The sequence below is a fragment of the Strix uralensis genome, chromosome 3 (genome assembly GCF_047716275.1).
Source record: "Strix uralensis isolate ZFMK-TIS-50842 chromosome 3, bStrUra1, whole genome shotgun sequence".
Lineage (NCBI taxonomy): Eukaryota > Metazoa > Chordata > Aves > Strigiformes > Strigidae > Strix > Strix uralensis.
The window spans coordinates 125,886,623-125,900,758 of record NC_133974.1 but is presented as its reverse complement, the minus strand read 5'-3'; the positions used below and the strand labels follow the sequence as shown (position 1 = coordinate 125,900,758).

At 52.0% G+C, this 14,136-nt stretch overlaps 1 protein-coding gene across 1 annotated transcript in view; it reads right to left on the bottom strand.

Annotated features, from left to right (window-relative positions):
* Positions 1-276: 276 nt before the first annotated feature.
* Positions 277-14,136, bottom strand: part of CEP68 (centrosomal protein 68) — a 28,331-nt gene continuing 14,471 nt past the window's right edge. Inside the window, exons 4-9 of the mRNA XM_074864334.1 lie at positions 7,073-7,469; positions 5,120-6,577; positions 3,658-3,780; positions 3,342-3,438; positions 1,822-1,976; positions 277-722 (exon numbers count right to left, since the gene is read on the bottom strand). Of these exons, the coding sequence (XP_074720435.1) occupies positions 672-722; positions 1,822-1,976; positions 3,342-3,438; positions 3,658-3,780; positions 5,120-6,577; positions 7,073-7,456 (2,268 nt within the window). The 5' untranslated portion in view covers positions 7,457-7,469 and the 3' untranslated portion in view covers positions 277-671. The remainder of the gene's footprint in view (positions 723-1,821; positions 1,977-3,341; positions 3,439-3,657; positions 3,781-5,119; positions 6,578-7,072; positions 7,470-14,136) is intronic.

The following is a 14,136-nucleotide window of genomic DNA, read 5'->3' as shown; positions in this document are numbered from 1 at the left end:
ACAGCACTAAACTACAAGTAACAGGGAACAGCAGTTTGTAGATAACTGGTGTTTTTTCCCTGAGCATGCTCACCTGTTTTATTGAGATTCAGGGAGCATATCGGCTCTTTGTGTTTATGCATAAGAAATCTGAAAGTTAAATAGGCTCTGCTTTGGCAGGGAAGGGTAATTATAAACATGAGTTCAGTTTGCTCCCAAGAACCAGAAGGAGTTGCTATTTCTTGGCTTCTAGCACCTATTTTTGAAGAGCATAAACAAAACATGAGAACACGGCTATTAAAATCACACGGCTTTACTTAGAAGTGAGTTGCACAGCATACTATGGATTACTCTTAAAAAACCTGTGTGTTCCTGACGTTTTGCTAATACATGGAACAGGCCACTTCAATAAAAAAAGGAAAGCTACATTAAAAAACAAACCAAAAAAAGGCCAGCTGTACATTCCTCACTCAGAACACTCCCCAGCAGTCAGCACTATTAACCAGACATCCCAGTAGCCAAAGAACTGCTGTACAGCTTGCCTTTCTCAAGCCACGGTTAAAAAAAAAAAAAACCCTAAAAAAACCCACAAACTGAAATCAGCCCCGAGGTGGCTAACTCTGAACACAGTGATCATACGTATTTATTTGGCATCGCTGCAAGAGGTGGTTTGGCACTGGCTGCAATTCTTCTCAGCCGTCCCGAGACTGGCTAACAAAGCCCAGGTCTGACAGAGGCAGCACCTGAAATAAAATGGATTTAAGTTTGCTACTTGTGCTTTGGCTGCAAGCCAGAAAGAAAGAAAACCCCCTATGCTATATTTAAATCACCTCCACATACACTTGCTAGCGTATAGGATACAGCTACATATGTTTAGCAATTTAAAAACAAAACCAAACCCAAGCTACTTAAGATATTGTCACTCTCCTCTAAAGCACTGGAAATAATTTTTCCTCTTTGCACTCTGAATTTTAAGGCGTGCCGTGGAATGGGCCATGGGGAAATCAACAGCCTGAGCTAACGGGAGTAGGAGGGTAGTGGTGGTGGGGGCCAAGGTTATCCTGCAGTTCCTAAATTCCTACCTCTTGGTGCTCAGAAGATGTCAGGAGCCTTCCTGCACCTCTGGCCCCAGCACCTTGCTGACACCCACAGTCATTTCGTACAGAGGGTTTTACAGTGACTCCTGGTCACAGCAGGAGTGGCTGAGGGCTGTGGCAGCACCCAGCTGCCGTGACTGCCCTCAAACACCATGTACCCCCCCCCTCCATGCTCACCCTCCTGCCGTGCCCTCCTGGAACACTTCTGTCTGCAGTTTTATTTGAAGGAAGATGTTCAAGAAATCAGCAAACAGTCTAGTCATTTCACCTGAATTCGCTGGCTTCCCTTTCCCACCACGACATGGCAAGCAGAATTTTACACTGAGAAAAGGCAAAAAAAACCCCACCCCAACAACCAACCAACCAAAAAAATACCCCTTTCCCATCTTCCCTCTGCTGTCCAAGCGATCTCGGTAGAGCAGCTGTCTGCCCCGCCCCACACTGCCTGACAGTGACCTCCCGGCTCCCCGGGTCTCTCCGAGGAGCTGCCGTCGCTCTCAGCACGCTCTTGGGTTTCATCAGCTGGTTCACCGACACACAGCTCTTCCCCTGACACACAGACCATGTGGCATCCATTCTGAGAGCGCCCTGGCCGCCTTCTCCTTTTAGGCTTTCCAAACACGAGATTAAAAGAAATAATAATAAAGCCTGATGTATAGTGTTTGCTAACTTAAAGTGTTTTATCTTCCTACGCTGCTCTCCCTCTCCCCTTGCCACAGAAAGGCAGGTTTGCCCCCCTGCTTACCCACTGAGCTGCTGTCTGCTGCACCCCCTCATCCTCCATCCCATCCTTGCCCTGCACAGGACCCACGGCAGCTAGAACAGATTCGTACAAGTGCTCCGCGTGGGTTTCCAGCTCTTCTGACTGTTTTGCGATCAATCCCAGCGTGTCTTTCAGAGCTGGAAAACAAAGCGTATGATGGAGGTGTTAGTTCAACGTCTGTAAGAGCAGTAAGACAGAGCTGCACTCGCCTGGACAAAATTTTGAAGAAAATAGGGTATTAGAAATCAATAAGCTGATTTTCATCCCATCCACATTGTGATGCAGAGTTTGGAGGAAGTGAAAAGCAACCTAGGAGGCTCCAGGTTAAGAGTGAAGATACAGAAATAGGGGCTCCCAAAGGAAACCTTGGGGCCTGTGTAAGAAAGCCCATCGGTAACACAGCCTTCAACCACTAAAGCCCCTTTGGTGACTGCAGACGCAGCCCGCCCTTCGGAAATCCCTTGTGCCAGACGCACCCAATCCCCGGAGTCGCTGCCCTGGGCATGCCGCGCCACCAGCCAGGCCGGGCTGTCTCCCCAGATCGGCTGCTGCCACTGCCCGGAATGCACCAAGTGCGAGCAGAGTGTGAAAATCACCTCCCGTGCTGGGCAAAAGCATCTCCTCCCAGCTGCCTGCTGACAGCAGCCTGCAGCCCGGTGGGAGCTGCCCACGCTGCGGCTAAGAGAAAAACCTGTGAAGGGACCCGTAAGAGGCAGAAACCCATCCACCACCCACGATGGGGCCCCTCGCTACAGAAAGGACATTGAATGACTCGAGCGTGTCCAGAGAAGGGCAACGAAGCTGGTGCAGGGTCTGGAGCACAGGTCTGATGGGGAGCAGCTGAGGGAACTGGGGGGGTTTAGTCTGAAGAAGAGGAGGCTGAGGGGAGACCTCATCGCCCTCTACAGCTGTCTGAAAGGAGGGTGCAGAGAGCTGGGGATGAGTCTCTTGAACCAAGTAACAAGTGATAGGACAAGAGGGAATGGCCTCAAGTTGTGCCAGGGAAGGTTTAGACTGGATATCAGGAAGTATTTCTTTACAGAAGGGGTTGTTGGGCGTTGGAATGGGCTGCCCAGGGCAGGGGTGGAGTCCCCATCCCTGGAGGGGTTTAATAGTCGGGCTGACATAGCGCTGAGGGATCTGGTGGAGTTGGGAACGGTCAGTGTGAGGTTAATGGTTGGACTGGATGACCTTCAAGGTCTTTTCCAACCTAGATGGTTCTGTGATTCTGTGATGGATGGCACAGCACAAGGCAAGGGTCAAGGCATGCTGCAGTTTGGGACTAATCGCTTCAAACCTCCAAGTCTCCTCACCTCCCACGTCTCCAGACAGCAATGGAGGTGTGAAACCCTTTTTGTTCCCGTACAGCTGCTGAATAGCGAACTCTGCCCACCACTTTCCCACTCCTGCACACACAGGGCCAGTGATTTTGGGGGGCAGACACTACATCCAGCACCACTGGCTGTGTCCATGACCAGCCCTGCTCAAGCGCTCCTCCTCACCTGGCGAATTCGATGCCATGCAGTCGAGGAGAGCTTCTCCCCTCTCCAACACGCTCTCCGTCAGGCTCCGGTGATCAGCCACGTCTTTCCTGAACTCCTGGGAAGGGAAGAAGAGGACCACTGCTTAAAAGGGCTCTTGGAAGAGACACACCCGCGGCAGGTTGTCCGGGGAGCAGTTTGCCCCGAGCAGGTTCCTGGTGTTCCCCAATTCGGCTTTGCACACCTGACGCGCCCCGTATCACCCACCTGGAACGTGCCAGCGGTGTCTCACTTTGTGCACCGAAGAGGGGGAGGAAAAGCTGACGGTGATACCTACCAAGCAGCGGTGCAGCGATGCCTTCACGCTCTCGGTGTCTGGCGAGGGTGGTACCCAGCTGTCGGTGATGTCCGCGACGTTGTACAGCCAACGAATTAGCTCTTCCAGCTGGCAGCAAAACATCTACTTAACGAAGCATAACAAAAGGGGTTACTTTTCTACTTCTGCAACAAAAGTATGGCAGGGACAGCAATAGGTGTTTCAGGAAGCACCTGATCCCTCCTGCTTTCCTGTCATGGGGCTGGCGGCGCCCACCTCCCCTCAGCACACAAACATCCCTAAGCTGGGGAAACCAAGGGTCGACAGAAAAAAAAAAAAGGGCAAAAAGCAAATTAACCCCCTAAACACACCCCAAAACCACAGTGTGGCAAGAATTGAGGGGCACCATGAAATGGCTGCTATGGAGAGGTGTCAGAAGCCAGTGGCACCCAGGCTGAAGGAAGGGGTTTGCCTCCACCACCTCCCAGCTGAAGAGACTCCCTCCTCCTCAGCAGAGCTGTGCAAGTTAATTTGCAGTTGCTTTTCCCCAGGGGTGTGTCTCGTTCAATTAAGTGCTTTCATTTATTTTTAAAGCATCTCGGTAAGGGATTATTTTTGTAAGATGCTGCACAAAACCCAGGGGTCTCTGCTCTCACTGAAGTCAGACTCCAGCCCTGCTCCTGCTCTGCGGTCGGGGTTTTGCTATAAAGCTGAGCTGCTTCTCCCTGGTACTGTAATTTGGGGTGACAGATACACCCTAACGCTGACCCGTTTTAAATTGGCAGAGTTATTCCCATACAAGAGGGGGAAAGAGTTGCACTGGTGTTTGCAGCTACATGCATAATAACAATTATTCTCTTGCAAACAGCTCAGCATCGCTTCCAAATTCTGCCCGCGGCTGGGGCAGGGAAGAAGATGGAGGGGAAGGCGGGAAGCACGGCACCAGTGCCAGGATGGTCATGAGGCACCACTTGCCCAAAAAGTAAAAATACACAAAATAACCAGGAAACCTCAGAGAAACCCCACCAGTTCTGCCTGGCCTTATTATACCCTTAAGCAGGACCTAGTCTGCGGAAGATGAGTGAGCCCGGGCTGAAGGGAAAGGCTGGCCATGCCACACTAAATAGCCAGAGTGATAAGGCAGGCAGCAAACGCCGGATTTCATGCTGGTCCAGCCCTGAACGCGGCTCTCGCGGCTCCCCCGGTGCAGCGGCCCTGCAGGACGGGTGGGCTGTGGGAAGCCGAGCACCACATTTCCACTGAGCCCAGCCCCGTGATGCTGAGCCCTGGCAAAAGCGAGATGGGCTCTTGCTCCACCAGGAGAAATTAATCTGCTCTGGTGAGCCTCCTGCAAAAATTACCACCAGCTGCCAGACACCAAACATCACGCAGAAGGGGAAGCCTTAATTAATTGTGCCATAAACACAGGCCCATTTTATGCGAGATCTTCCCATAAGAATCTTTATTTCTGGTCTCAGCCTACCTTAATGCACTGGGCAAGGGACTCGCTCTGCTGGCTCTTCTTCGGATGTCCCTTGACCCGCGGTTCATGTAGGTACGTCCCATCCAACGTGTCCCTGAGACCGGTCGGTAGATGAAGCCGCCACAGAGGATCCCTATGGATCTGGCCACATGATTCAGTGTTTCCCCAGCTGGGTTTTCGAGAGCTGCAGGGGTGTTGCAGCCCTGCACAATCCTCAATATTCCCTCTTTCATCCCTGCCACCTGCTTCCCTGAAAGGAGCCAACACAGATGAAAGGGGCTGCCTGCTGTCGCTGTGACGTGGAAGGTCACGGTCATTGTGCCTGGGCATCCTTATAGTTAAGGAAAGATCAGTCAAAAACTGAGCCAGCCTTTCCAGCTCCCGCAGTCTTGGAGGCAGGGAGAGAAATTCTTCATCACTCTCCCACTCTTGCCTCAGGGGGAGCACTTGCGTTGTAGGTAAAAACCTATTATTGGTGCTTTTTGCCTGCCCTTTGTAGTTTGGGAAGGGGCTCCCTCTGGTACACCAGCTTCTCCCATCTGCAGCAGGGTGCCAAAATGAACCCGGCCCAGCTGAATCCTTCATTACATCCTTAGCAAAACCTCTCGAAGGACAAGACGAAGTACTCTTTGTGAAGGATGTTTTTGCAGCAGCTGAAGGTTCATAGGACGAGCCAGCTCCCGAGCAGCCTCTTTTTCCAGGCGTTGGGGTGGAGAACCTCTCTGCAGAAGCCACGAACCCCCAGCGTCCGTTTTCTCCGCTTCCCCGAGCCTGCCCACCTCGGCCGTAGATGCTGGTGGACCTCGACGTGCCCTCAGGGGAAGCAGAAAAGCTGTCCAAACCTATTCCTGAGTCATGGAGGAAAGGCTCCGGCATCTTTCCCAGCTTGTATCTTGGCTTCAGTGGGTAAGCATAATCCAGCAAGTCCTCGTATTCCTTATTGGGGTTCCAGTGGGGCGAGTGACGGTCCGGAGACGGGGGTAACGAATCCGGGATGGCACAGGCCCAGTAATCAGCTTGGTAGGATGACATCCCTCTGATGCGCTCCGCGGTTGGGCGGTTGTCAAGCAGAGGACCGAAGGGCTTGGGTGGTCGCGGTGCCCTGCCTTCCGCCGCACCCCACCGACAGCACAGGTCCCCGGCGGCCGTGGCCGCGGGAGAAGGCACGTCCACGCTGGCTGGCAAGCTGCGGGACGGCTCTTCAGAGAGGCCGTTTTCTTCTGAAGACAGAGCGGAGAAGCTCGATGCGGAGCGGCTCCGCTGGGCGCTCTCGGGGCTGGGCGGGGTTTGGGGTCGCAGGAGCTTGGGGGTGGAGGAAAATGGGGATTGAGGTCCCAGCCTTTGGCTCCGCCGGCTGGTGCGGGCATCGTGGCAGCTGCCAGCAAGGATGCTCTCCCCGGCAGAGCTGCGCCGGCTGGGAGGGCTGGACGCTGGCTCCCAACAGCCCGATGCCTTCACCTGCTCAAGGACCCAGGGAAAAAGGAAAGGGAGAGAGAGACGCATAAAATGAAGCACTGCATCCAGACAAAAGGCTCCTTTGTGCTGGGAGATGGCGACAAAACGGCCAGCCTCAGACCTGCCATGAAGAGAGGCTGGAAGGGGAACTCTGTTCCATCAGCAGGACAGTACGCAGCTGCCTGGAGCCCGGAGTGGGGCTTGTTTTTAAGGAAAGGCATCCCGAGGGCTTGGGAAGCTGTGTGAGTCATTGGGCAGCAAGAGGCACTTAATTAAGGAGCCCCATCCCAAGCAACTTTCCAGCTCCACGGCAGCAATACCGGAACAGAGGCAACAGCTCAGGTGCTGGAGCCCAAGCCATTCCCCCCAAGACCGCTTAGGCCAGGGCTGGGGTGCACACACTGGCTGGAGGAGATGGAAAGCCCTTGCTAGGACAGTCCCCACCTTGGCTGGGACCTCCCAGTGATGCAGCAACCCCTGTACGTACAACCCTCTCACCTGCTGCTCTTCTGAGGAGAGGAACCGGTGGCTGACGTGACGAGGCACATCACTGCCGTCAGCGGCTCTATAAATTAATGTCTCTGTCTCCGAGAGGCTTGTTCTTGCTCTGGGAAATCTGGATGCAGATGCTGAAGACGCTTCTTGGCGGTACCTCGAGCCTCCCTGGGTAACACCAGTGACCAGGTGACCATGTCTGCTCGTTGCCACGCTCTCCATCCCTTGCGGGCAGGGCTTGGCTTCCTCTGCCCCTAAAAGCCGGCGCAGGCTGTCAGCCAGCTCTGGGTAGTCCGTCTCCACGTCTGCGCAGTCCCACCTACCATCGCCCTCAGCCCTCCCGCTCAGCGAGGCTTCAGCAGGTGATTTCCCCACATCCACGGCCATCAGGACAGAACTTCTGCAAGACGATGACGAGCCTCAGGCTCTCTGAAATACACAACACGTGGTAGCGGCAACTCACCATCCCCCCTTTGTCTCCAGGCCAAGTAAAGAAACTGGGTGTCTCTAATAACAAAGAGCTGAAGTGTGTTCTGGGTCAGACCCCAAAAATCATAAAGTTGCATCTCGGTGTCTCAAGCGGGACAGAGGAAAGAGCAAACCTTCGCCTCTCAGCAGCGTTTTCTGGTTTTGAGGACATGACACCCAGGGAAAATCTAATTAAAGCTCTGGCTGCACTGAGAACAAACCTGTACTTTACACCTTTCCAGCACAGTGCAACTGTCGCCTGAATTAATGGCCAATCTCACAAACAGTTTTTGCACCATGAGGCTACTGGGCCCAAATGAGACATGGTTAACTAGGACGTAAAGCACCTATTAGTATGGCTGAGCCCTGACGGCTGTCGGGGTAGAAAGCTGAGGGTTTCAAAACCTTGAAATGGAAGCCACCCAGAAGTGAGAAGTATATATAAAAAATGAGAGGGGGAAGTAGGAGGCTGTAAAACCCAAACTTGGCACTTAGCTCTGCAGCTTCTATCTCAACTCATGAAATTAACTCTTAGTGAAATCAATTAATGGAAATACTTGCGCAACCAATGACACAGTTTCAAGCGTGCTGTACAGCCAAGCCCATTGCACCTTGCTGCAAATCCTTCTAACATGAAATATTATTCTCAAAGCCTGAACCCTGGGTGCTCCACCACGGAGATGCTCCACCATCACCCTCTTGCTGCCCACGCTGGACGCGAGTGAAGAGCTGCAGCAGGACAACCAATGGGCCAAATCAAGGAGACCCAACAGAGCAGCACACAGGAGATCTTGTTTTACAAACACCAGCCAGAGCTGAGCGCCTCTGCCTGTGTTCGCCGAGCTAGCAGGACTCAAAAATACTCTCAAAGTAAATGACACCTTGCAGGACCCCCGCAGAGCATCGAAACTGGCACTGCCCAAATCCCCACGCACAGGCTCTGCTCTGCTGGGTCACAGGCGGGCATCCTCGGGGCACCGGCAATACCGAAGCCTCTTCCAGCAACTCCAGCCCATACCAGCATTAAGAAAACACCGGCAGTGGTTACTCATCCAGCTAGCACCGGGCTGGCGATGGAGAGGCCAGCCAAGGGAGCATCAACAGCAAACTCAACTTGAAAAGAAATTAAAAAAAAAAAAAAAGGAGGAAAGAAAGTATTCCCAAACAATACTTGGAAGTGGGAAACAAGTTGATACTCACACCCTCCGTCAGCTCTTTTGTGGCGATCTCCTATCATGACCCACCCCTCCGGCGACAGGGGTTTTTCCCACGAGCAGAGCCCATGCACGGAACAAAGAGCAGCGGGGCGACGCGCCGGGTCTCCAGGGGAGACCGAACCCCCAGCACAACCCGTGGCAGCTGCCTTCCCCCTCCCCAAGCGCCGGCAGCCCCTGCGACTGCCCGGCAGCTATATTCAGCACGGCAGCAGCTGCGGAGAGGGCGAGTAAAGCCTGGGCCCTCCCAGCCCTCCACGCAAGCCGTGTGCCTGCTGACACCTCGACTCACCCACTTGATTGCTTAAGTCGCTGCCAGAGACAACCCTACACACATCGTGTTATCCTAAAATCAATGGTATTGCTCTCCTTTTCGCCCCAAAAAAGGCTGTATATCCAAACAAAAACACATGGTAATTGCAATAAATGTGATTGATAAACCTACACCCGCTAAATTCCCTACATATTATACAACAATATATCATTCAAATATATGTAAGCATATATATCTTGTTTAACAAAAGGTAGATTTCTGATGTGAACAGAAAGAGTAACCCAAACCACTCCTGAACCCAGGTGTGTTTCCTGCAGAGCATGTGCGTGATTTCTTCACAGACACATCACATAGATTTTTAAGGCCAGAGGTCTCCCGAGCCCCAGGAGGCAGCCCCCTGTTACCCGCCAGCATTCTCCGACTCCCGTTCGGTGCCTCTGAATCAGTTTTGTTTAGAGAGTCAGACAAGCAAGTATCAGTGAATCAAATGCCAAATCCAGGTGATTTAAATGCTCCGAAAAGCCCCTGAGATGTATTTGTTTACCAGCTTTAAAAGCCAGGGCCTTGGCCACAAGGAGAAACGATGCTCACTGATTGGATTCCTCCTCCTCCAACCAAAACCTAATGAGCAAAATGCCACCGGGGCGACAAATTGTAAGCTACCACATATTAAATTCCAGGATCCATTTCAGAGCCTAAGAGCCTCCTTCAAATTCACCATTTTGGGTGCTTTCCTCTGTGACAAGAAGCAGGTGATTCAGCAGAGATCATCACTAATTATCATGACATGAACAGGCATCTCACCAGCTCTAATCCGTCCTTACACGTTCTGGCAGCACTGTACATCCAAAAATTATCCAGTAAATATAAATCTTAATAGAGAGGAGGGTGCTGGACACCTGTAGCTTAGGACATAAATGCTTCAACAATCAGTTCTGTTGCTCGGTAGTGATTTTAAAAAATATATAAAAGAGAGAAAAGCTTAACAAGGCATCAAAGCAAACTTTAAAGTTTTAAACTGAATGTGCAGTAATTAATGATTGACCTCGGTACCTCTTCATTTTTAAGAAAATGGCACATTAAGTTCAAAGTGATGTTGAACATCATTATCTCCATCAGATTTAGTGGCTTGAGTCATGTGTCAGTCAGCCCAGTAAACACAATTATAAAAAAACATATATAAGCTTGACCTTAAATCTGAAAAACTTGTGTTAAGCAAGATTAAAAAAAATTATAGGTCACAACCCATCTTGTTGTTTTTAACAACCCATGTTATTTTTGTAACCATATGCAGGAACACAAAGGTTGAACTATTCTCAACTTTCAAGACTATCTGTTGATCTTACGGATGCAGCATGCAGTGATATACATTTCTGTGATGCCATCAGTCTAAAAAAAGAGCAAATGCTGGTTCACAGGTTCATTAAGCCTCCAGAGGCTAACTGGAAGCTAAAGAGAAATGAGGAAACCTGCCAATACGCACAAGTGAGAGTAAATCTGCTTATTTCAGAGACCAGAGATTTCACCGCATTTTCAAAAGTCTCTAGCTCAGGCACCTAATTTCAATTAATTTCAGGCAGAGCTGGACATCCAACCACATTTGGATGCAAAGTAGATGGGGAAGTCACACGCATTCCATACGCGGAAAGATCAGGCAAAAAGTCATATTTAAAAACAGTGAAAACGCTAAATGCCACTAAGTGCAACTCCCAACTACAAGAGCATCTAGAAAACAAGGCTTCTCACCATTTTCCATCAAAAACGCAAAAATTCAGAGGTCAGGTTGCCAGTGGTGACACATCAAGATTAACCCTCATGACGGGAAGAAGCAGCCCAAATCCGTGGGGAAGACTGACACAGCTCCAAAGAGGGATGGACGGCGACCGATTTAGGCACAGCGGAAACTTTCCAGCTGAAACTTTCCACTGGCCTTAAAACCACAGGAAAAGGCCCAGAAAGCCCTGCTACACCCGAGCCCTCAATTGTCTCACCAGCGGTGGGGCGGCACAGAAATGGTACCCGCGGCTGTTTTTTTAGCTCGCAGAGAAGACAGTGGCTGTTTTCATTCATTTCAATAGGGGAAGGTCCACGGGGATCTCTCAAGAAAAGCGATCCCTGGACATTTTCACGTCATCAAAAGAAATCTGCCTGCCAAAGAGTCGCACAAAACCCAGCAGACAAGGAGAGCTCTGTCCCAAGCAGAGCCATCCCACCGCCCCGGGCATCCCTCGGCTGGCGGAGTTCAACCCGGGCCGCAGGCGCTGATCGAGTTTCCGTCTCCCACCAGCTCTGGTTTTGCCGGGAAGGTTTTTGTTGTTGTTGTTTTAGGGAAAAAAACACCGCTCTCGCCTGTCAGGCCTGCGGGATCCGAGTTTTGGTACTTTTTTGCCCCTTTTCTTGCATGCTTTCCGCCCCAAAAGCCTTTCCCGCAGCTGAAAAAACGGCAGATGAACCAAAACATCCCCAAATAAAGTCAATACAGCCGAGGAGGCACCGCACCCCGGGGACGCCCTGAACTGCTGGAGACACGGAGGCAACGCGCCACAGGCTTCCACAGGGAAAGCCGCCCGCTTCCCCCCACACTCCGCCCCCGGGCGGCCACGGCAACACCCAGGGTTGCTCCTCTGTTCCCCCCACCGCCCCCGGGAGCCCCCGGCCCGGCCCGGCCCGCACCTACCGAGCGGCGGCCGCCGCCGCCCGCGCCGCCACGCCCCCTCCCGCGTCCCAGCCAATGGGAGCGGGGGTCGCCACGTCCACAAGGGCGCCCTTACGGCCCGGCAGCCAATGGGAGCGGAGCGTGGCGCTGGGCCCCGCCCCCCGGCGCTGCCCCCGGCGCTGGGCGGGGAGCGGCCTCGCCGCGCCGGGCTCCGCTCCGGGACCGCTCCGGCCCTGGGCCGAGCAAATCAGCCGCTGCCACGGCTGGAGCAGCGTCACCTCCAGTGCCCTTGAGGGGCTTGTTGCAACTTTAGGGTGTTTCCTTTTCTCCTACATACTGTCCTTTTCTCCTGTGTATTACAGAATCACAGAATCATCAAGGTTGGAAAAGACCTTGAAGATCATCCAGTCCAACCATTAACCTCACACTGACCGTTCCCAACTCCACCAGATCCCTCAGAGCTATGTCGACTCTACTCTTAAACCCCTCCAGGGATGGGGACTCCACCACTGCCCTGGGCAGCCCATTCCAACGCCCAACAACCCCTTCTGGAAAGAAATACTTCCAAATATCCAGTCTAAACCTTCCCTGGTGCAACTTGAGGCCATTCCCTCTTGTCCTATCACTTGTTACTTGGCTCAAGAGACTCATCCCCAGCTCTCTGCACCCTCCTTTCAGGTAGCTGTAGAGGGCGATGAGGTCTTCCCTCAGCCTCCTCTTCTCCAGCCTAAACCCCCCCAGTTCCCTCAGCTGCTCCCCATCAGACCTGTGCTCCAGACCCTTCACCAGCTTCGTTGCCCTTCTCTGGACATGCTCGAGTCATTCAATGTCCTTTTTGTAGTGAGGGGCCCAAAACTGAACCCAGTCATCGAGGTGCGGCCTCACCAGTGCCGAGTACAGGGGTAGGATCCCTTCCCTGTCCCTGCTGGCCGTGCTATTGACCTTCCCGGGGCCAAACTGTGCACTGGCAGCCTCTGCTCCTCTCTGGGTGTTCCTGTGCTGTTTCTGGGGTGGAAAACCATCTAAAAATGGTATTGCAGGAGCAATGTCTGGAGGTGTAATGGCAAATGGATTTCAGCATCCTAAAGCACAAGGCAAAGCCCCTTTTATAGGAAGTCCTGGTGCAGGGCGTCCCTCCGATGTAGCAGAGTGTGTCCGAGGGCCGGCTGCCAGCCGTGCTCTGCCCTTTGGGCAGCTTTTTGGGTAGATCCTCAGGCCATGCTTTGCAGCAGGCTGCTCGGGGGTTTGTACCCAGCCAGAACCTTCTTTGGTGGATGGAGCAGCCATATCCCGACACGTGTCCCACAGAAAATACAGACCTTTCCTCTTATTTCTATCCATAGGCTGATTGTTTTTTTGTCTCCATCATCTGCTCCTGGAGCTTATTTCTTAGATAACGCTGAGATTTCTTAGAGGTAGTTATCTGATAAAGCACTTTATGAATGACATTGCTGCCAGCTTTAGGCCATGAAGGACCAAAGAGACATCTCGGCTTTGCTCAGCAGGCTGGCAGCAGGGTGAGGGGAACAGCACAGGTAGCCCAAGTCCTTGGGCTAGTGCTTCAGTCTGCTGGCCACACTCCTCGGCCCCACAGCGTGCTTCAGCTCTGCCACCCTGTCTATTATGGGACAGGTTCCCAGCTGTTATGACCCGGGTTTATTCTACTGACCTCAAGGGAACCAGCCCCAGTTACCATCCAGGAGAATCTTACTTTTTCTCTCTAGAGAAACAGAGTGGGAGTATCTTTTTTGGGACTGCTTCAAAAAGCAGAGCTGTAACACCATGGTATAACATGGTACAGTGCTCTCAGAAGAACTCACAGCCAAGAAAAAGCCCACACCATCTCTGTTCCTGCATAATATTTCAGTATTTGAAGTTTATTTGATGAATGTTACAGCAGGTCTTCTGGAGGGCTGCACATCCCTCTGTCTCAGATGCACGCTTTTGACAGTCAGCTTTTTGTTGGAATTCATGCAGGCAAAGCCCTTTTTCTTTAAAGAAAAATTCTTTTAAAATGTTGTTTATTGCTTATTCTCCAGGGAGCCGGTTGCCTGCCAATAGAAGCCGTGCTGATTTCAGGCGAGTCGGAAGGCTGAAGCAAACATGGATGGGTCATGATTCATACCCAGGCTCGCCTGTTTTTAGCTGGTTTAAATTACTTGCAAGCTGCCAGACATTGTTCTCAGAGCTGAATAGCACTCGGCTGCGGTCTCAGCCCCGGCAGGAAAGGTTTGCGTCCTGTTCCGCCTCCGATCAAACAAGTGCCAGGATGTCTACAAGAACAGCCAGAGCACCGCAAAATCTTTCCCCTCTCCTTGGGCGCATGCTGAGAGGGTGTCAGTAAACAAGGGAGGAATAAACTGGTGATCTAAAGGAGAGATTATTTTAAAAATTCAGGGAAACGATACCGATTTTCTTCCACTGGCATCTGGCCCTCTTTGATAGGAACTTTGAT